Source organism: Anser brachyrhynchus (genome assembly GCF_964034855.1).
Source record: "Anser brachyrhynchus genome assembly, chromosome: 9".
In the NCBI taxonomy this organism is placed as follows: domain Eukaryota; kingdom Metazoa; phylum Chordata; class Aves; order Anseriformes; family Anatidae; genus Anser; species Anser brachyrhynchus.
Genome location: NC_137703.1, coordinates 21,520,248 through 21,541,811, shown reverse-complemented (window position 1 = coordinate 21,541,811; position 21,564 = coordinate 21,520,248). Strand labels below are relative to the sequence as shown.

General features: G+C 43.5%; 1 protein-coding gene and 1 long non-coding RNA gene across 4 annotated transcripts in view; one reads left to right on the top strand and one right to left on the bottom strand.

Annotated features, from left to right (window-relative positions):
• EPHA4 (EPH receptor A4) overlaps nt 1-21,564 on the top strand; it is a 99,211-nt gene that overhangs the window by 55,275 nt on the left and 22,372 nt on the right. For all 3 annotated transcript variants that reach the window (XM_080603722.1, XM_080603721.1, XM_080603723.1), the window contains exons 6-8: nt 16,790-16,914; nt 18,085-18,244; nt 19,298-19,409. In XM_080603722.1, the coding sequence (XP_080459848.1) occupies nt 16,790-16,914; nt 18,085-18,244; nt 19,298-19,409 (397 nt within the window). The remainder of the gene's footprint in view (nt 1-16,789; nt 16,915-18,084; nt 18,245-19,297; nt 19,410-21,564) is intronic.
• On the bottom strand, nt 7,061-16,782 carry LOC308199502. Its single transcript, XR_013954690.1, has 2 exons — nt 15,932-16,782; nt 7,061-13,900 (listed from the first exon to the last, which is right to left on the bottom strand). It is a non-coding gene; the product is annotated as an uncharacterized lncRNA (long non-coding RNA).

Here is a 21,564-nt window from a genome sequence, read left to right as displayed (position 1 = left end):
GTGTTTTTTTTTTTTTTTTTTTTTTTAAGAGAATCTAAATTTCAGGCTTTGAACCAAGTAAAAATTTCTATCTCTTAGTGAAACACTTCAGTGTTGTGACATTTTAAGAATTGTGAATGGTGAATTCAGCTCGGTATTATGCATGTTTAGTATAATAATTTTTTGATTTTTTTGAGATGGGAGCTGCCGCTCTTTTCCCATATAAGATTAAAACAAAATTAAAAAAGCAAAGGATGAAGCCCTGAGCTGTGGAAACTTGCAGCTAGCACCTCATCACAGTGAGTACTGGGAAGTACTGATACTGAGGGTCCCTACTAGCAGTGGTGGCTTTTGTGGCTGGCTCTTTTTGCTCAAATGAAATCAGCACTTTACCCATCCCTTAAAAATGTGAAACGACTTGTGGAAGAGATGCAAACCAGCAGTTCTCATATGGTGCTGTGAAGAGGCTGGTTTCAATGAGAATCCCTGCCAGGCAGCTGACTGAACAGTTCAAAAATCTCCAGGCTCTTTTTTTTTTTCCCCCTACTAAGGATAATGCTGCGAAGCTGTTCAAAATTAAAAGTAAATCTCTCAATAAAGAGACGTTGTTCACAGCAAGCAGGAAGCTTTTTTTTTCTTTTTTCTTTTTTTTTTTTTTTCCCCAAAGAGGCACTGCACACTTTATATTTTAATAAAGACTACAGCCTGACTTCTTAGGTGTCCAGCCAGGTTCGCTGTCAAGTGAGCCGCGTGCGTGTCCGAGGGTGCCGCACAGCAAGGACCACGTTTTTGTACGGATGCTAAAAGAGTTCATAAGGCAGGGGAGCAATGGTGGGGGGAAACCTACACAAGCTCTAAATGAGATTTAAAATCTAAACTCATTCTGCTGCTTTCTTTCCTCCCTTCTTTTTGTGTTTTGTGAGGGATGGGCTTCCTGCTTGCTCCTTTCGTGCAGGAGTTAAACGCTTGATGTTTCTGAATAAACAGGCTGCCTGGTGATTTGTTGCCTTGTTAGGTACCTTGGGCTCGGTGGTCTTTAAGTAGACCATCTCAGCTAGGTAGAGGAAGGATGTGCCAATTAGGATGAAAAAAAGAGGATAAATAAATAAACTTCCTCTTTCTCCCCCTGCATAAAACTAGCAATGTTTACGCTGCCTGTGCTCAGGTTCAAGAAGGGATCTTTCTTATGAATATTTCAGGCTCCCCGTCCCATTTTTTCCTCTTTCTCTTCTCGCTTCCCTCCCCACTCCTTTGTCTCCGATCCCCCACACCTTGCCTGTCTAGCTGTCTGTTCGCCTGTCTCAGAGCTGCTTCATCTCCGCGGCAGAGCGGCGCGGCTGGCTGTGCCGCAGTCCTTCCCCCTCTTTTGTATGCTCCCCTGGTCCCTCACTGTCACTCAGAGCCCTGCGGTTGTTCAGCAGCCGCTTCCAGGCAGGAGCTAAAATGGGTCACGGTGCCACCAGGACCCGAGCCCCGCTGAGAAGACCCACGTGAATCCCGTGTTCTTCTGGGACAGGCGGCGCGTGCGATGACCGAGCTGCGGTGAACCCGAAACGCGGACGTTCAGTGCAGGGAAGGAAAATGTCAACTGCTGCTCGGGTTTATTCGGCCTTTAGGCTTGCTTGTTTGAGGACCTTCTGAATTCAATTGGTAAAAACAACAAATCCGACCCCCCCTTGATGCTGATCATGTTTCAAGTTAGAAATGAGGGGGGAAGAAGTGGGAGCTGCTTGCTTTCAGATGACCCGCAAGTTCCGCTGGACCCGTTGGTAGGGGGAATGTATTCCCATTTTGCGTGTCGGTGGGTCTTCTTTGAAAGCCCACGTTCCCTTTCAAATGTTGATTAGCATTCCTCATGTGTTGTGCCGAACGGCACGGAAAATGCATATAAGGTCTTACATGCTGCCAGCGTGGTTTAGCCCGTGCAGAACTGAATTTGCAGTCAGTAAAAATTCATGGCCATACATTGCCCTTGGTCAGTGCGCACTGCATATATCGACAAAGTAATAGTTGCTCAGGCAGATCAAAAGCAAAACATGCCAAAGCCAGTAAACCTCAGGCTTTCGGTATTTTTTTTTTTTAAATGTGTTACTTTCCTGGATATTTATAGCTTATCTATAAAGAACTGCTATATAGCAAAACATCAAAAGCCATTGTTAACTAGATTTCAAGTGCAGAATTTTCTTTATGTGACTGCGTGAATACTGTTAAAACTACTACTAGAAAAGAGAAATTAGCAGATAGTCTGAAGATCAATCCGTCCATCTGATTGTCTAAACTCCATCGTGTTCTTTGAGTACAGTCCTGGTTTCAGTAGAAATAACAGCAAATAATTTCTTTACCCTGAGAGGGAATGTAAAATTTTTTGATTTTTCTACGGTGGAGGACAGAGGCAAAGCAGTATTGAGCTATTGATACCTATGTGCATCTTGAGAATCTTACCAACAGGGAGGTGGTCCAAGAAATTAATTTTGCTTGCAGAAGTAGCAAGCTCTCTAGTTGTTCAGAGTCCTGCAGTTTTACGCTCAGCCCTTGCAAAGGTTTTCCTTTTTTCCTAAGAAATCCTGGGCGCTGCCAAGGGTGGGCGAGGGCCCCCGCTGCGGGGCAAGGCGATAGCTGGTCCTGGAGTTGATGTAATTTTCCTCAAAGGACTTGCTACCAGCACGGTCCCACCCTTTCCAGTTCCTTGTTCCCTGCGGCCAAGGGATACAAACAGCCTGTTCCAGGAGGCCTTTCCCCGGGCACACAACCTGGGGGGGGCTCCTGGTGCTGGTGTCTGGGGTGTGTAAATGCTCGCAGCGCCCTGGCTCCCTCCGTTCCCCCATAGCCTGATTTAAAATAATCTCTTGGCAAACAACGGCGTGTGTGCCAGATGTCCAGAGCTCTGGATGTGTTCGATACTTCTGGCTGCTGTGTTTTTTTTTGCCTGCAAAACGCCAGGCTAATGGAAAAAGGGGAGTTGCAAAGGGGTGTTTTTATTTTGCTTTAAAGGTGTTTGTACTGAGGATGATGGATCAGCAATCTCCTCGTTCCTCAAATGGAGCTGTGTCAAGCATCTACTCAATAGGGAAGGAGATTCAAAACTCGTAAGCAGAGACTTAAAAAAGGGGTGATACGTGAGCGTGACACTCCGGGTGATTTGTTGCAGCATCTTGCCGAATTCCGGGCTAATTGTATGCAACTTTCTCATTTTGAATCTAAACCAGTGTGCTTTCTAAGGCTTTGCACTGATCTGCTAGACATAATTAGCAACCCCTCCCCTGCTTTTCCAGCAGAAGGGCTGGGATGAGCTGTCAGCTGCCGTGGGGTTTCACCTGCCATAGCCAGCGAGGCGAGGTGCCAGTGGCGCAGGAGGACGAGCGGCCGTGTCCGAGGGAGCTGAGCTGTGCCTTCCCTCTGCAGATTTACATCCAAGGGAGTTACCGCAAGGGCTTCTGAAGCAAACCAAATAATGTCTTTTGGGAAACCACAGACCTTTCAAATAGAAACGTGGTGGGAGATCCACAAGGAAGATAAGTGATCCCAGCACAGGAAATTTGGGAATTGCGTGGAAGCAAACGGTCGGGAATACTTCCAAGTTGGAAGTTTTCAGTGTTTAGTGTGGGATTTCTTAGTGTCTCGGGGATGTCAAGTGTTGACCATTTCAGATTTCTCCTCTTGCACGTTTAATTCCATGTGTAAGATAATGTTTCTGAGTAAGGAGCTTCTCCAAGCTGGCAGATGCAAGTGGGAGTTTCTTATTAACGACTCCGTGTTCTTGGCCAGGCTTTAGCTGATGGCCTGTAATAAATGCCTAGCTGTAAGTATACGTGCTACTGTCTTCAAAACAAAACCGGGAAAACTATTGTTGGGAGGGATTACATTATTATTTTAAGGTAACTGCAGCTTTCCACAAAGAAATAATAATTAAAATAACAACTGCCTGCTTGCTGGCAAGGCTACCTGCACCACCCATTTCCATGAATTTGTATTCAAGGTGGGGAATACAAGTCTTGCTCGGAAGGAAAAAAAAAAAAAAAGTGCTTTCTAAAGATCCTTAGTAAATAACCAGCTTCAGGGTTCAGTGAGCAGCTTAGACAAGTTGCGTGTCAGATAGTGCCAAGAAGTAATTGCAGCATTTAAATAAAAGTTTGGTCACATTTTTAAAAGGATCTCATGGTTTGCTGTGGAAAATAGGGCTTGTTACCTCAGGAAAAAGGTGTTTAATTTCAGGACTGGTTAGCATTGAACATGCTTGTAATTATATAAATTAACTTTTAAGAGGCATCAAATCCGATCAAATTCTGGTCTCAGTTCTGTAGGTACAGATGAATAGTTACTAACCTGACAGAGATCAAGGCATGGTCCTGGAGCTTTCATTTGCAGTGGATTATTTAACTGCTCGTTTCCTTCCACCGGCAGCGTGCTGACATTTCTCATTCTCCCAGTTTGCCATGCAGCCTGAGCGCTCCTCTTAAACAGTTTGCAAGGAAATACTTCCATACGGAAGGAGGCTTCGCCTAGGAGTATTTGTGGCTACCAAATGTTTAGCTGGGCTTCTAACTTTTCTAGTTCTTTTTGCAGCTGACTAAATTAATTAGTTGGAAAGCAGCCAGAAAGACAGCAGAGTCCAGTCTGTAGTTGAGCAACAAGAAAAGGCTTCAGAGAACTTTATCAAAGCTTCCATTAACCCCCTGCTGATGTCCTCAAACAGGATTTTTTTTGAGAGAGTGGAAATACAAAAGCTAGGCTGCACAACTGTCCCTGTGCGTCCATTCAAAGGTTTTAAGTCCGCACAGTTACTAATTAAAATGCCACGCAGAGTAGCACAAATAAACACAGCTAGTCCCCGAGCGCCCAAGTTTCTGCCCTGGCGCACGGTTTGAAGGGCAGGATGCTGAGCTGGCCTGGCGAGGGTGGTACAGCAGCCTCGGTCGGTTCAGATATTCCGCCTTTGTACAAGGAGTTGCAAAAAGTGTGTCAAGCCCATCCATATGCATGAAGCCCTATTCCCAGAATGCCATCCCAAGGCAGCCAGTGATTTTTTATTTATTTTTTTGCATAGCATTGCGTTGAGCCATGAGGACTAAATAGAGCTGTGGCATGTCTGCTGGATCTCTGTAATCATGTTTGCCAGGTTTTGGCGGACATCAAAATGCTGAGCACACGAGTGAATACTGCTCCTTTCATTGAGAAATGTCACTTCAGATTTAGCCCCACGTGTGAACTGGCATGCAGGGAGCACTTTATTATTACGGCAAGGCTCCACTGGGCTTCCCCTCCCAAACAAAGCAGGCAAATGTATAGGCTCTATCTGCAGCTTCTTGAAGGATTTCATGGCGTCTCCTTAGATTAACGTAATCTGCCCTCATTACTAAATTCAAGAACCGGGATCCCAGCAGTCATACAGTGCACTCGAAAAACAGGTTCAGGGTTTATGGAAGCTGTAATTTGTGAACTGCTAATAACAAAAGTTATGTGGTTTTAGATTTTTTTAATACGGTCTGGAGAGGCATAGGAAGCTACAGCATCTGTATTTTTATCCCCTAGGTCATTTACATTTTAAACCATCCCTTATAGAAAAATCCCTTATGAACTTAAAAGGAAATTATAAGTTCTTTCTCAGCTCTCTGAACTATTCCTCTAGAATTTATTAGGATTTTTATCACTGCTATCGAATTCTATCACCTAGTCTTAAAAAGAAGATTGACTGATTCTGATTTTTTATTAAATGCTTTTATTGTGCAAGAAAATCTCTTTGGTTTTGTCTACATTAAAATCCATTGAAAGTATCCATGGTTTATTACAGAGAGAAAACCCCTTAAATTGTAATGTGCTGTGGATATAAATGTCTTTCAGTTCGGAAGATTTCTGAAGACTAAAAAGAAAGCACTGAAGTTTTTAATTAGCTTTTTATTATTTTTAATTTTCTATATGCTATTAAATGGTCACATCAATAAATAATAGGACAAGACAGTTTTGGCTAAGTAAAATAGGAAGGAATAGTGGGCTGGAAAAGATACCTCCTCTATGAATTGAATTTTGTGTGGTGTCCATTTATTTTAGCTAACAAATAAAGGCATGATCTCGAGACAACCACTACAACAGCTCCCTGGGAAGATTGCACTTGTCTAGATAACATAGTGCGTTCTTTAAATCTGTCCTCTGAATCAGCCTCCATTTATCTTTCTTAGCATACAAGGGAATGCAGATGGAATGGCTGCATCCTTCCCTCTCGTTTATCAGGCTCCCGTGCGTGTACATAAATAAGGCAGAAGGTGAGTGCAGCATGCGAGTGGCCGAGTGTTCAGTCCCGCGGTTTGGGAGCTCGGGGGCAAGGTGGCCAAGTGCGGTCCTGGGGAGCTGCAGAGATCTGCGGGCTCTCTGTCGTACGTGAGGAAGGACATGCAGACCCGGCGGTGTGTTTCCAAGAGCATTTCAGCCTCTTACTTTCACGGCTGCTGATGCTGAAAGTTAAAGCTGTGATCGTGCACGTGCTGGGAAGGACTGGTTTTGAAAGGAGTGGACTGGGCTTGGAGGGAGGCTTCATTAGCTCTGCTTGCAAATGCACAGTTTGTCTTTAACCGGAGAGTATTTTTGTACACGGAGCTGCAAGCATCACTGGCAAGAGGGGCTCTGCAGCACAGGAGTTTCCTAGCTAATTTAGAGTCAGAATGATCCTTAATGGAGGTTATCAGCTTGGCTTCATCTGGATCAAGTAAGAAGATAATCAGATTTGTGGACCTGTAGATGACAAAACAGACCTGAAAGCAAAAGGATGAGCCTTACAGGGAGGGCACACGTAACACTGAAAAGTGCTTTGCATGCTGTCAGAAGAAGAAATTACTTCTGAATTTAAGATTTTGGGTGAAGATTGTACTTTTCATTGCAATCCCCATCCTGGCCACCTCTCAGTTGCACCCCGTAAGTACCCTCCTGAGCCCTGCCTGCCCCAGCAGCGCCCCAGGGCTCTTCTCACCAGGAGCCGGGGAAGGCTCTCGGGGTCCTCCTCCCACTGTACCACGGCTTTGGCACTAAAAATGAGAGTCCCGGCTCAGAATACAGAGCTATCTGTGTGATGGCTGACTTAATCTGAGATTAGTGTTTTCACAGGCTTTTATGTGCCTGGCGTACTCAGTACTCCTCTAGGAAATAAGCGTGGCAGATCTCTTTGTACAACCCCAAATCTTCATAACCTCCGGAGGTTGATTATTTTTTTATTCTTTTTTTTTTTTTTTTTTTTCAGGATTGAAACTGTTCAGACTTTGTAATGGCACTTGCATTGCACAGGAAGTTTTACCAGCCGTCTTTCTGACCATTTTCCACTGAGGCAGCCACTTTTAATATTTAATTGCTTACTCCATTTGGGGTTTTTCCAATTGACACAAGTTTTAAATGAATAATGCACTAGTTTTCAGTATCCGGCATAAACCCAAAATAATGAAACCCCTATGTAAGTTTAATTATGTGCCACCTATGATGTAATCAGTTACTGACATCATGAGCTAAGATTTTAATTTCAAGGCTTGTGTGTTTCAGGAAGCTTAAGGCTCTTCCCCAGTTTGTCCCTCATCACATTATTATTTTTTTTTTTAACTGCACAACAAACTTCAGGTAGCTTTGCTTTTCCAGCAGCACTGTGTGCAGAATATAGTTCTCTCTCTCAGCAGCTCTATTTAGGATTTTTAATTTCCTGAAGAAATCTGCCTGTTGCAGATGAAGGAAAATGGGCTTAATTCACTTTTGATGAGAGGACCTGTGAGAAGAGCTGTGGTTGGGAATGCCCAGGAGAACGTGGTGTGCTGCTCTCTAATTCTGATACTTTTCCAAAAGCACAAAGTATCTTCTTTTTCCCACTCAAGAAGAGAGGATATTTGATGGCACAGAAGGGTTTGTTGCTGTATGTAGAAGACACGTACTGCTGTATGTGCTGTCAGAGCAGTGTCCTTCACAAAGTGCTACCGATGTGAGCACAGAAAACCTAAACCTTGATTCAATCTTGAGAGTCCACAGCCCAGAGACGGAGGTTGTATCATGTTGAATCCATCTAACTGCTGTACTGAAGGTGCTTTACCGGAGTTGCCGTGAACTCTCTGAATGTCAAATATAATTAAAATGTACAGGTCATCCAGCTGAAAGGTTAATGCATAAATGCTTGGTGCTTCTGCACCAGCTTCTTCTGCGTGATGGACCTTAAAGTGAAGTTCCTTATCTTTGGTGACTTCAAAACAAGTTATTACACTCAAGTGTTAAAATGGGAATTATGTTTTTTATTGTCAGGTGAGCCCTGGGTTTTGGTTCTTTCAGGTGCCACAGGCTCAGGAGGGCACGTTCGAAACCCAGCCTGCAGTTGCCACTAGAGCCTGTCACTTCGGTGTGTCACCGTGGGAGGAAAATGTTTCTGATTTTATTATCTTTTCTTCCTCCAAGATTCTTGGCATTTCTGATGTTGGGTGATTGATCCGAGAAACCCAAATGGCAAAGTCTAACTCTCTGCTATTACTGAAACACTTCAGAAGCCAGGATGAGACAACATGGCCAAATCTATTTATTAAAATAGAAAATGCTGCTTTGGGAAAATGAGTCATAACATTTATTTATTTATTTTGTTTAGAAGATGCTTCAATATTTCCAAAGCATGTAAGTGAGTAGAGACAGAGGCTTTTATTTGTCTGGATTTCAAAGAGGCTTTTGAGCAGTTTTTTTTACAAAACCTCATATTCTTAATGCTGTGAGTAAGTGACAGAGGAGGTTATTTAACAGGTGTATATCTAGACATTCATGTTTCGAGTAAATAAAAAGGAACCGTGTGAGAATGAAGGAGATGTGTTGCCTTAGGTACTGAATCCCCCATCTGCCCCTCGGTGGATTACGCCTGATGCCATAACTGTTGAGGAAACCGCGTGCTCAGGTGGCTTGGGATAAGAAAGGACCAAGGAGCAGACGTGAGTCTTTCTCTTAACAGATGCAGGCATGAAGCATCAGAAGAGAGCTGTTCTTTGCAACGTGAGACAAAGGGTTGTCCCTTTGGGATAGTAATAGAGCAGAGTCAATATTTTCAGTATTGTTTCATTGATTGTTGATGCATTATTGTAAGTGGTTGAACAGCTGCACGCAAGAAGTGGTTTGCAGGGCACAGAAACAGTACGACGCTTCGCTGGCCCTGTGGAATTTGAGAACAGCGGTGCCCCCGCTGTCAGCTAACTCACGAAGCGCGTGCGGACGTGGCCCACCTCCTCTGTGGGAGGACGGCGAGCAGGAGTAGCTGGGTGCTTGCTTGACTCGAGGAGGGGCTGGGGACACGGGCATCATTCGGGGGCACCTGGTGCATCTTCGAGGGTAGCTCTGGTTTCCTTGTGGAAGGAGCTGGAGGGAGGTTGTTCTGCAAAGACAGCTCAGCAGTCCCCTCCTGTGCAGCACTGCAGAGGTGAAGGACAGGCTGGTTCTGGGGGGGAACAGCAGCCTGGTGTGGGTGAGGTGGAGTTGCCCTGTGGGGATGGTGGTAAGTGGGTCAGATTGCTCTGGACTGCTTACTTTGAGAGGCTGGGGAATGCCCTGCTTCCAACAGCACGGTCTGTTTTAGTAACAGGAGGTTATGGTCTCCAGTCCTCCTTCTGCTTCCCCCAGTGCCGCTGCACCCCGGGGCGATGCACGCTGTGTCCCCGCCAGAGGCTTCTGGAGGTGCTTGCGGGCTCAGCCTCTGGGAAGTAGCAGGGTGATTACACTGTGTGCTTCCCTGAAGTTTTCAACCCAAATTTGGGTTGTGGGACCCTGCCTACAGCTGCAACTGCTCCGGGCCCTAAAGGAGGGCTCTGAGAGCTCCAGCACGCTCCGACCGGACTGTGTGGCCCCTTTTCCCTGCGGCTCTCAATTCAGCGTAAGGCAGCGGAGCATCACTGCTAGCTTCTCTAGGCTAAAGGATTTATTTTTGTTTATGCTGCGTCAGGGTCTAACCTCAGCTGGAAGGAAGGCTAACGGCAGTGACCTGCTTTGTGACCAGCGGCTCTCAACCTGCTCAGGTCAGAGAGCTGCTGACTAATTCCAAATCTTAACAAATTGCTTACAGCAGTAGGATTTCTTAGAGCAATTTACAGCACTAAGTACGTTCACCCTCCTTGTGTTAATCATTCTGGTTTAAGCATTTAGAAATGTTTCTATGCTGATTGTAATGTTCAGACAGATTTTTATAAATTGCCTTCCAACTGAAAGCCTTGTTTTCCTGTTTGTTTTAAACTGGCATTCATACATACAGGAAATACACACACAGTATTATGCCATGTTTCTGTTGGCAACTATTGAGTTATCCTTGTCAGAACATGCCAACAGGATTTCTTAGCAAGCTAGCAGAAAGAAAACAAGCAGTTCTCAGACTAAACAGACCCCGTGCTTGAGCTGTAATAAGGATCTCTTGCTAAATGTTATGTAGATTCTTCTGCTTTAAGGCAATCTTTGGGATTGTGGGTTGCAGATTCAGATCTCTGGAGTTACTCCAGACCTGCATTGCGTTAGCTGACATCACGATGTGGCCTTCAGAATTGGAGGGCCAGGACCTGAAAGCGATATATCGGTGTCAAGAGCTGGTCCCCAGAAATGGGCAGCCGGGGTGAGCCGTCTCCTGGGTGTGCAAAATCTTCTTCGTCACCCTTGTCTCATTGCAGTTCCTGATGTGAGCCATGGGGAGCTGTGTTCAGACCTCAGCTCCTGGATTGGGTTCGGTCTAAATGGGGGCAGTTTTGGTATGCTGAAGCAGTCTGTGCTAAAACTGACGTGTACAGCCCAGAAGATGCCCAGGCTCTTTCTGAATCCTCAGCAGTTGCTGCATGTCTCCAAGAGCTAAAGCTGGAGTAGGATGGTAAATATAAAGTACTCTAATAATCCTCAACTACTACTATTCGTTGCTGCGAACAGCCTGTTTTTTTTTCTGCGAGCTTTTGATTTGATGCAAGTCAGAGCCAGCTTTTGTGGTTTGGCAAGATTTGCAGTGCAGGTTCTTCTGGGAGAGGCAAGAAATGAAAACTTTAAAACAGAGGAAATGTTTAAAACATAATAATGCAGTGTTAACAGTCTTTAAAATCTCATTTTCAAGCCCCTTCCTTTGTGAACACATCATTATAAACATAACTGATGAGGGCTGGTCCCTGGATTTGAGAGCTTGTCCCTTGTTTTTCTTAGAGCTCATAGGCTCTGGGTTGTGGGCCTGGAAAGAAAGGAAGGATGCTGTGTGTGCTGTTCATTTGGGGATGAAGATGTCATGTGAGAGTGTTCTCTGGCTGAGCTGGATCTTTTCCTGAGCAGTGCAATTTCTAGTAACAAGGAAAGAAAGTTGAGTTGCAGAAGCGTTATGACTGACTGGAAGGACTGAGAGAAGCAGACCACGCTCAGCTGTCACACCGCTTCACGCTGTGTTGCCAGGACTTTCAAATGCGGGTGAATAACCTTAGGCATTTTTCTCCAGTGGTGTAGACTTAAAGTCTGTGCTTTAAATGCTAAAGCTTGAAAACGCTGGCCTGAGTCTTGGCGCATCTCCATTTCCAGGCTGGGAGGTGTTCCTCGCCAGTTGTCCCTCCTTGGGGAGGGAGAGGCAGACGGTGGGCAGACAGCGGGCTGGGGAATGTCTTGGGAGCCTTCCAGGGGCTCGGTTGAGCAATCAGGCTTCTGCGTCCTTGTCCAAGTCCTGTCCCGGTCCAGTTATCACTGGGAGAAATGTTTGCTCCTCTTATTCGCAAAGATTAATGAAAAAAATGGAAGTGTGTGCACGGTTCATTGTTGAAGTGCACGGCCAGTCTGCAGGCTCGTGCCGGCCCCTAGGAGAAAGCCGTAGCTGTCGGCCTGGCGGCGAGGAACAGGGACTCCAGGTTCTAGCTCCGTTCCTCAGATGTGCGTCCGCATCTAAACTCTGTGTGCAGATAGGTTCACAAACGCAAAAGCCTTCCATGTGCTTGTCCTTGGGCGCGTATATGGGTTACACGTATGCTATGCATATGCTTGGAAATTTGGTCATGGCAAAATGCATTCCCCTTCGTTTGCAAAGTGGATTGCTGGGAGTACTTGGAGCTTGGGATGGTGGTACCCCAAAACAGGGGTCCTTGAGCGGTTCAATTTTGTCTGGGCAAGAGAGAGGTGTGGGTGTATGGCCCCAGGGACTGAGAGTCTGGTACGTGCAGCCCTCTGGGGCTGGATGCTTCGCCCTTCACTTGAACTCAGCACAGCAGTTACTGGAGTAGGTTGCTCTCTTACGTGAATAAAATTATCAGGATCTGGCCTGGAGAATGTTGCCTTTAGAAATTATTAAAAGCATATTTGATTCCCTGTGTTGTGTATCCTTTTCCTGCTGTGAGATTATTTGATAATATAATTTACAAAATGCCACGTAAAAAACCCACAATATTACAAGGTAAATATTTAAAGAGAAAACTTGAAATGTGCCAGGTTTCCCTAAATGTGTTTTGTTCCAGTTAATAGAAGATCTTTTATTTTCTTGTTTGGATTTCCAAAAGGACTTTTTTCAGTGTTAGATTCCCAGAAATCTTCTTTTTTTTCTTTCTTTTTTTTTAAAGTAATTAATAATGGAGCAAGCTTTTAGTATCTACCCTGGAAGGTAAAAACCCTTAATCACAGTAACATCATTAGCGCTTTCAAGCATTTAATTTTGATGCTTGACAAAGCGCATAGCCATTGATAAGAACAAATAAGTGTTGTTGTGTGCAATTGAGGGAAAAAAGAAAAGCATGAAAACCCCTAAGCTTCAAGTAATTAAATTTAAATATGTTATTTGAATTTAGCTGAGATAATGTACAAACTGTGGGTATATTTTTCAATCAGTGAAAGACCCCTTGAGTAAACATGATCCATTTAAATTCAAATCATGGGGAGTGGAAAGTAAACCCTGCTGTGGTTAAGAAGGCATCTTCACTAAAACACTGGGCATTGTGTATCTTCCATAGCCGAGTACTGATGTTCCCTAGTTTTATAAAGGGCTGTTTTCACTCATGGATGCCTACATGCCAGAGACTTTATTGCATCTATTTATTTCCTGTTTTTTTCCTTCTCTCCCCCACCCCCCCTTAATTTGAACCAGTAATGAAAAACTGACACTCTGCCTCTGCCATCCTTTAAAGTGCCTCAAAACTGTTATAATTCAGCACTTATTAGCCTTGGGATATGGCTTTATGGCATTTGGGTGAAGTTTTTGTAGTACATCTGTGCTCCTTCTCTCTCTGTACGCCACAAGCTCAGAACTGCAGTAATAAAACTACTAGTAGGTGTTTAATGGTAGGTTATTGAGGAAGTAGATAAAAGAAAATTGCAACATTCACATCAGTAGGGCGTGAAGTTTTTTGAGGGAGAGGAACTGCTGAGCTTTGAACTAAGAAAAGTTACACTCAGTGCTTTTGTTCAAGGGGACCACTTTTTAAACACCAAGAGGCCTCGTCATTCTCACCCGTGAAATGGACTGTTCTGGTGGGACTTGGTACGTGCTACCTGTGTGCGTGGGGCAGAAGAACTTGTGGGTACTCGGTTGTGCACACTGTTCTTTGGGTCAGGCCATGCTCACTATGTTTTCTGCAGGAACGCATGTGTATAACGAACAGCTAGCCCACGCGTGTGTGAGAGAAGTTTCTGCCTTTTATTCTGCTCGTGATCAAAGAGTCATTTTACAATCTGCTACATGTTTATCTTCACATCATCTCTGAGGCAATATAGAGGCAAAAGGCAGGAGAAAAAAGAACGTAAATACTGTGCGCAAGCTCACCCAGGAGCCGCCAGCGTCCGTGCCGGCTGGGTTGCTGTGAGAGCTGGCACGGTGATGCCCTGTCTGTCCAGCACTCTCCTGCCTGGCTTCTTCGCCCTTCTGCGTGCGGATGACCAAGGAGACCCAGACCTGATGTTCTCTCAGAAGCCCAGCCCTTCAGCAGTAATTTGTACTGGTCACCTGGTAGATCTTGGAAAACACACAAACAAACAAACGTGAGTTGCAGGGCTATTTGCAGATGTCAGAGTTGGTTAAGGAGTGTTTTATCCACGCAGTGGGATAGCTGTAGTACTCCCTGTGGCTGACAGTCCAGTTCCTCGAGGTCCACAGAGGTGTGGATAGTCATCCTGTTGCGTAGACCCCTCTAGGTTTGTGTTGCAGAAATGCTAAAGAGCTCCCAGACTGCTTCATGTCCTTTTGGTACTTTGTCCTGTACTTGGACTTCAGCACTCTGAGGATTTCTGTAATGCGTGTGGAGAGGCAGGATATACAGCCAAAACAAAAAAAATAGGAAGCAAATGGTCATCCGCACAATAAGAGGCAAAGGAATAGATCTAAAGTTAAGTAGCACAAAGTTGCATAATGGTTAGTATTTGACAGGAGGGGTAAAACTAGGGTTGTTCTTACAACTCTAATAGTAAGAATTAACAAAGGAATTGATGTACAAGTACTTTCCCGTCCTGGAGGCAAGGAGCAGGTCGTTTATTCCAGTATGGAGTAGTGCCTGAGATCAACTGTCTATTTTTGAGAGACCTGAGAAAGCACTTTTGAGACTGTATAAAACCGAGCATCTTCCACAAGGGCTGGAAGTTAATGCATATTCTGCTGCTGCAAATAGCCATTTTACAACAGAGGAGAAATGCGTTTCCATACAGCACTTACCAGCCCAACATTGAAGGACTCAGTAAATTCCAATATAAATGCCTGAAGAAATGAAATGGGATACCGAGGAGGTTAAAAAGAGGTTGAAGGAAGGAAAGTGAACTTTCTCTCTGCAATTCTTGAGGTCAGACCAGCATAAGTGAAAGATTCTCAGTAAAATGAATTGCCTGTCTGCCTGGCATGAGGCATGGATTAACTAAGCAGATTTCTCTCTGGTTGGTTTATCAGCAACGTCATGTATGTTTTAGGGTAACAAATCTGATCTGTAATTTATTATCTGTGTGGCATTCTTGCTGCGAAGGGGAAAAAAAGTCCTATTCTCTGTTGAGGAATGGTGAGGTTATGAAGCAGGTTTTCAGTCACGCCGCAGATACAACTTGATGGAGCACACCTGGATCCTCCCCGTTGGCTGTGTTTATAGTCTCCTCTGTCATCCAGTATTTGCCTTTGCATGTGAGAGACAGACAGGGAAAAAGAGAGAGGTTCTGGAGGCATTTCTAACAGAGATGCCAAACTGTCAGCTAGTAAATCAGGAAGCAGCTCCCTGATGGTTTCACATCAAGAGGAGACACCCTTTTGTGACTTTGTGGCGTCTACTGGTTATTTTCACTTCCATCAGAACTGTCTGATATGGTCAAGTAGGTTTGAGGCTTTCAACATTCAATTTTCCTTTCATTTATTGTGACTGTTTTATTTATTTGTCTTTCTTGGTAGTTTTCAAGGATATGTTTCAAGGATACTTTTTTCTCTCTTTAACGCTTTCATGGATCGTCATCCCAAAGTTAAGGGTAGAAAAAAGCAACAAAAAGAAAGGGAAGGAGGCAAAAAAGAGCAACAGGTCTACAGCTTCAGGGGACAAAAGAAGAAATATATTCAATTTAGGAAGACCTCTAATCTCTGGTTATACAGGACAGCTTTGTTAGATAAGATTAAAAATTTCATGAATGTCCCTTTTTATCCCTGGAGACTCCACCATTTATTCCAGCTATTGTCGGCATCAAAAGAGCTTGATAACAGCTGGCTAGAGACGTGACCACACAGCAACACAACAGCAAGAAAGGGGCAGCCGGGTTCATAAATCTTCAGAAACCCCGTTCCTCCTGCACTGCCATGAATCTGCTGCTATCACAGTCAAAGGGAGAACGCATTGTCCTCCAGCCAGGCAAAAACCTGAACTTCAGCATTAGCAGGGGCTCTATTGAGTAGGGCGCACAATGAGATGCTTCCCATTATCTTCTGCATTGCAGCCCTTATTACTGCACACAGATACAGTTTAAAGGATCTTTGCGTGTAGCTTGTTGCTAGGTCAAGTTTTTCCCCAAACTAGGCAGCCCTTACCCATGGCAGTGCAGTCCTGCTTTTTCTGTTCCTCACATCTGTACAGCGCCACGTGGGACGGGGTCTGGTTATGCCAGTTCGGTGCACAGTGGGCCAGTCTCTGGTATCTCCTGGCTGGGAAGGAGCTATCAAAGGCAGAATCTGGCCCTTGGGCGCTGAGCTTCCTCATTCTCCAGGCACTGCTCACAGACATGGGCGGGTGTAAGCAGGGCAGGTTAGGAAGCACAGATTGGCTCAGACTCCTGAAATACAAGTTTTCTGGTTTTCATGGGAGGGTCCCAGTTCATATGTATTCAGCTTTATTCTGGTCTTACTTAATTCAGTGGCAAAGTTTTCTCAGCTTTAGAGAAAACCAGATTGGTCTGTCAGGAATTTCATAGTTCCTGTAGAATGAATAGCTAATGCAGTAACACCAGTTAATTTTAGGACATGGAAGAAGAGAATCATTATGGACCAAAACATAGGGACAAGTCTGTGTGCTGTGTCTAACAAAGGTTTAAAAACAAAACAAAAACCACCACCACCACCAACAAAACAGAATCTATTAGTATCTTAGCCTGTTGTGAAGGTTTGTACCTATGCATTATGAACATCATGGTGTTTAGGAAACTGCAGTGTTACTCCAAATCCTACCTGTCTAGTATGGCCCAGCATCTAAGAACAACCTTTATTAGAGAGAAATTAAATGCAAATTTGTTAGAGAAAACAGGAAAAACACTTAATGCTTCTAACCCCCACACAAGAAAAACACAATTTCTGAAAGTGCGTATGTTGTGCTGAAGAAAAAAGGTCTTATTAAAACTAAATTATTGCTTATATCTTTTTTTTTCTCTCTCTTTTTTTTTTTTTTTCTGGCAGCTCCATCCCCGATTGCATTGATCCAGGCTAAAGAGATAACGAGGCACAGCGTTGCCTTGGCCTGGCTGGAACCTGACAGGCCAAATGGAGTCATTCTGGAGTACGAAGTCAAATACTATGAAAAGGTACTGTTCAAAAATGGACAAGTGAGGAGCTTTGTTTGAATTTGGGAAGAGTTTTTTACTTCGTTCCATTTCAGTTTATTTCCAGATAGTATTCCATCATTTGAAACTGAACAGATTCAGTTTAATAATATCCAATTAAGGATTTCATGCACTTGAATGGTTGTTTGAAATAGTAAGACTTATAGGCTATTCCAGCTGTATGGTAGGAATTTATTCTGCTATTTTTTTCTTACCTAGGAACTGAGCTTTTGTAGCAAGCATATTTATAATGAGAATCAATAATGTTGGGCAGAAGTGAGACATTAGCTTTACATCATAGACAGAAGTATAATAATGAAGTATATAATACAGTAATCAGATCTGTTTGCCAATAGCTTCTGCTTAGAGTAATGGTGTGGGCTGGATGGCTTTTAATAGAGAATAAGGAAAGAAAATTACATTCTTCATACTTTCCAAGTTACACAGAGATGTTATTCCTACAAATAACTTCTCAGCTATGGAACTATGAAGAAAGCTATTTTCTTTGAAGGTCCTCTGCAGAAATGGACAATTACTTGGTCTTGCTTGCACACTCTCTCATGTATATGTGTACTTTTTTTTTTTTTTTTAATAAAGATAATTGTGTATTTGCTTCCCTAACACACACAGAAGAAGGCAACCGATTTTTCAGGGAAACTAGATTAATGCATTTTCTGATGCATTTTCCAGCCAAAAATGGAAAAATTTTAAAGATTGGGTTCGTGGAAGACATTTTCTGAACATTTTCTTTTTTGAAATACATTACCATTTTTTTTGATACAGCTTCTGGCTGGTAGGAAGAAAAAGAGTGCCAGCATGTATGAGTAAAATGTTTGTTCATCAGGAGGATCATATTTGAAGGCTTGGCTATTTTCCAAAGGATTTCATTGTGTGATTTCTTAAGTAATCAGTGATATATGAGCATCATACCTACTGTCTCACCACCCTTATTTGGCTTGCTCAGAGCTCCATGCAGCACTCAGCGCTAGGGGTATTGAGCAAGGCAGACAGCAGAAGCCCTCGGGACGTATTTTGAGAATTCCATCGTTGTTACTCATCTTCTTTCATCATAACAGTTTTGGCAAGGAAGTGGGATTCCATGGTTCGTGGTGCAGTGAGGCATTTTTACTTGATCACTTCTTTTCTTGTTAGGACCAAAATGAGCGCAGCTATCGCATTGTGAAGACAGCCTCCAGGAATACTGACATCAAAGGTTTGAACCCCCTGACTTCATATGTGTTTCATGTGCGGGCCAGGACAGCAGCAGGATACGGAGACTTCAGTGGACCGTTTGAATTCACAACTAACACAGGTAGTAACATGCCCGCTGATATCTTTATTTTCTTTGAGTGAGGAGTGAAAATGTAACTGAGCTGTGTGTTGGGAGTCTCCCGTTGGTTAATTGGACTGTGGTGTATCTATTCTGGGAAAATGTTCCTCCATGGCTGCATGACTTTTAGTGGTGTGATAAACCTGACCTTAGACATCTATGTTATATTCTAGACACTAACAATGAAAATACTTCAGAATGGCCTAAGGAGACATACAGCTTATAAATACTTGGAAGCTACTGATGCTTCAGAGATACATGTGTCTATTTTGTTTAATGTGTGCGCGTTTTTTGGAGCATGTCATTTGCAGGGGAATGGAACCCTGTTGCTCTCCTTTGCAAGCTATTGACATAGATCACTTAGCTGTCCTGCATCAGCTCAGATATTTGCACTTTCCCTTACCTAGTCGTATAAGGACAGAATGTTTGAACTATGTTGTTAGTACAGCTTTTCCTTTTGTTCAGGGTAACATGCAAATTTGCCCCCCAAAATGTTTGCTTTTCAGTGGTAGGAAGGTGATGTGACCAAGCCTGTTTTATTTTGGACATAAAAGTCTGTTTAAATCAATTTAAGGTCATGCCAGTCAGTGGCAACATCCTTCAGGATGTTAACAGCTGAAAATAATCAATCCAGCAGGAAGACGGAAGACATTTTAAAATGGCTTACTCTTTGTGTCAGTTGGGGAGTGATCATCTGGCCCCACTGAGAAAATGAAAGAGGAAAGAAGAGTGGAGAGCAATTAGGAAGGTGAAAGAAATAGCCATTATACCCTCTGAGCAACACTGAAGGGGAGAAGGAGAGGGAGTCCTTGTTCCCAGTGAACTGAAGTTCCCCCAAATCATTATCAAACATCACGTCTTCAGCTAATTAGGGCCCTCTTGGAAAATTGTGTGAAATGACTATATAATAAAGGCCTGAAAGTAGATTTGAGCCCTACTCTAAACTACCTTCACAAGCCAGAAAGCCTCATTGAGTGCTGCCCAGGTTGATATTTTGAGGGTGTCTGATGCTAATGCTCTCTTTTCTGTTTCCAGTTCCTTCCCCCATCATTGGCGATGGTACCAATCCCACAGTGCTGCTTGTTTCAGTGGCTGGCAGTGTTGTTCTTGTGGTCATTCTCATTGCAGCCTTTGTCATCAGCAGGAGGTAAGAACTTAAGCTTCTCTCCCCCCTTCTCTCTTTCATGAGGGAGCTTTTTGTCTCCTCCAAACAAAGCTAAATTCTTTGATTAGCATCATAAACAGTGCATTTGCATTACAAGCCTTCTCCCATGTAGCTTTGATCTTCTCAACATTAGTACCACAGCAGCATGTGATGTAATGGCAATAGTTCCAGCTCTATTTGCCCTTGAAATGCAAAGCTGGTTCCAATAACTGGCACTGAGAATCAAGCCAGCTAGAGATTTGTGGTTAGTGTAATTTGAAGTTAAGTTTAATGGGTATGGGTACAGTAGATTTTCTTGGACTGACTCCTGATACACAGGGAATAAACAACCACACTGTTATGAACTAAGCTATCAGACTTCTGTGCTTGTGATTTTGTCTTACTCTGTTTGAGTCTGCATTAGTCTTTGGGTTAGTCCTTCCACTGTGTGTGGAAATGACGGTAAGGCAGAAGCTGCAGTCGTTCAGCATCATACACAGTAACACAGCAGAATGGGTTGATGGTTATTTGATCAGAGCAGAACCGTAATCTTCTACCAAGTACTTGTTCATTCCCAAATTCAACCAGTGCATCAGGAACAATCCTGCAAATGGGAGGACAGTGTAGCAGAAACACAGTGTGAGTGTTTGTCTTCAAGTTTATGTTCAGTCTCATTTAAAAAGATCCCCATGATTTTGCTTCAGTGTAATTCAGAGATAAAATTGGACGTATCGTTACTGCATCTGAGGTGTGGGATCTGAGGGATGCAAATTTTGTCAATCTCTGTTGATCAGTTTAATGGCATCAGCCATAAATGCACACAAATTTTCTTGATTTACTCTCTCACTTTAAATTGTCTTAAAGAGCAGTTAAGTCACTATAGTTGTAATATCTGGAAAGTAGTCAAGCATTGTTACAGCTTTCTGTGGGTGTTCACCTCAAAGCCTCCATGCTGGCAATAAGAAGGAAGAACAGGCCATATGAAAATGTAATGTGGAGAGACAGGTTTATTAAAAGCCATTGCAACAGAAAATAGCATCACTGAGCTTGATGACTTAATCTCCTCTCCGCTTTTATTGATCACTTTATTATTTAAGGCAGGATTGATAGCAGGATGCATTGGATTTCTAATTATGAGTCGCCACCTTGGAGAATTGAGCCTGTCGAGTTGCTTTGAGATGATTCCTTCCCCTCCTCCCCCTATAAAAAAAATGTCACTTCCCAAGGCTGATAAACACTGCTTGGTGATTGGCCCTCAATGGATCACTTTTTAGAAAATGAAATGTCAGCCCCTTGCCCTCATATTGATTCTCTTTAGTATCAGCCATAAAGCTGTCAAAGGAAAGGCTGCCTGGAGCCAGGTAGCTGACAGACTCGCTGGTGTGGGTGCCTGCTCAGCCAGGTCTTCTCCCTGCTCAGGTTGTCTGTTCAGTTATCTCTGCCCACAAGTGTTTAACTTGGACAGAGTAAAATAAATAAATAAATAAATAAAAATAAAGGCAGGTGGGCTGTATGGACAAGAGGTTGGTCCAAGCACTGGTGGGATTGGAGGTAGAAGTAGTCTGGTGGCAGTGGGTTCAGAGATGCCCTGTAGTTCCATACTGGTAGGTCTTAGGGAAGCTGTGGAAGGGGAAAGATATAATAGCAAGATGAACGACAGTGAAACTGCTCTGTGCATACTAATGCATGTGCCTTGTTAATTAGCAGCCTTCCTCAATACACAGCTCTCCAGTAGCTGGAAGTAGTTCTCAATAAACAGAATCGACTTTAATATTCACTATTACACAAATGATTTTAACCACATCACCAATGTCATTTAGAGGTGTGGGCTTTGGGGATATTTCGTGATGTTCCTATACCAGCTGAAGTTAATAGCAAAATAATTATACTTTGTTCCAAAATTACTTCAGTTGAGGAAATGCTTCTTTGTCCATACAGTCCCCATGAGGAGGTTTTGTAATATAGCTATGACCTAGAAGTCATATTTGTACAATCAAAACTGTGCTTTGGCCTGTGGACATGGCCTCTCTGCATCCATAAGCCAAGTGTGGGAACTGGACATATGCTGGAGGTGCCCAGTTTTGAACTCTAGGTTGTTATTACTAATTTAGCATTATGTTTTTTCAAGTCATTACTCAAATCCCCAAATTCATCTTCT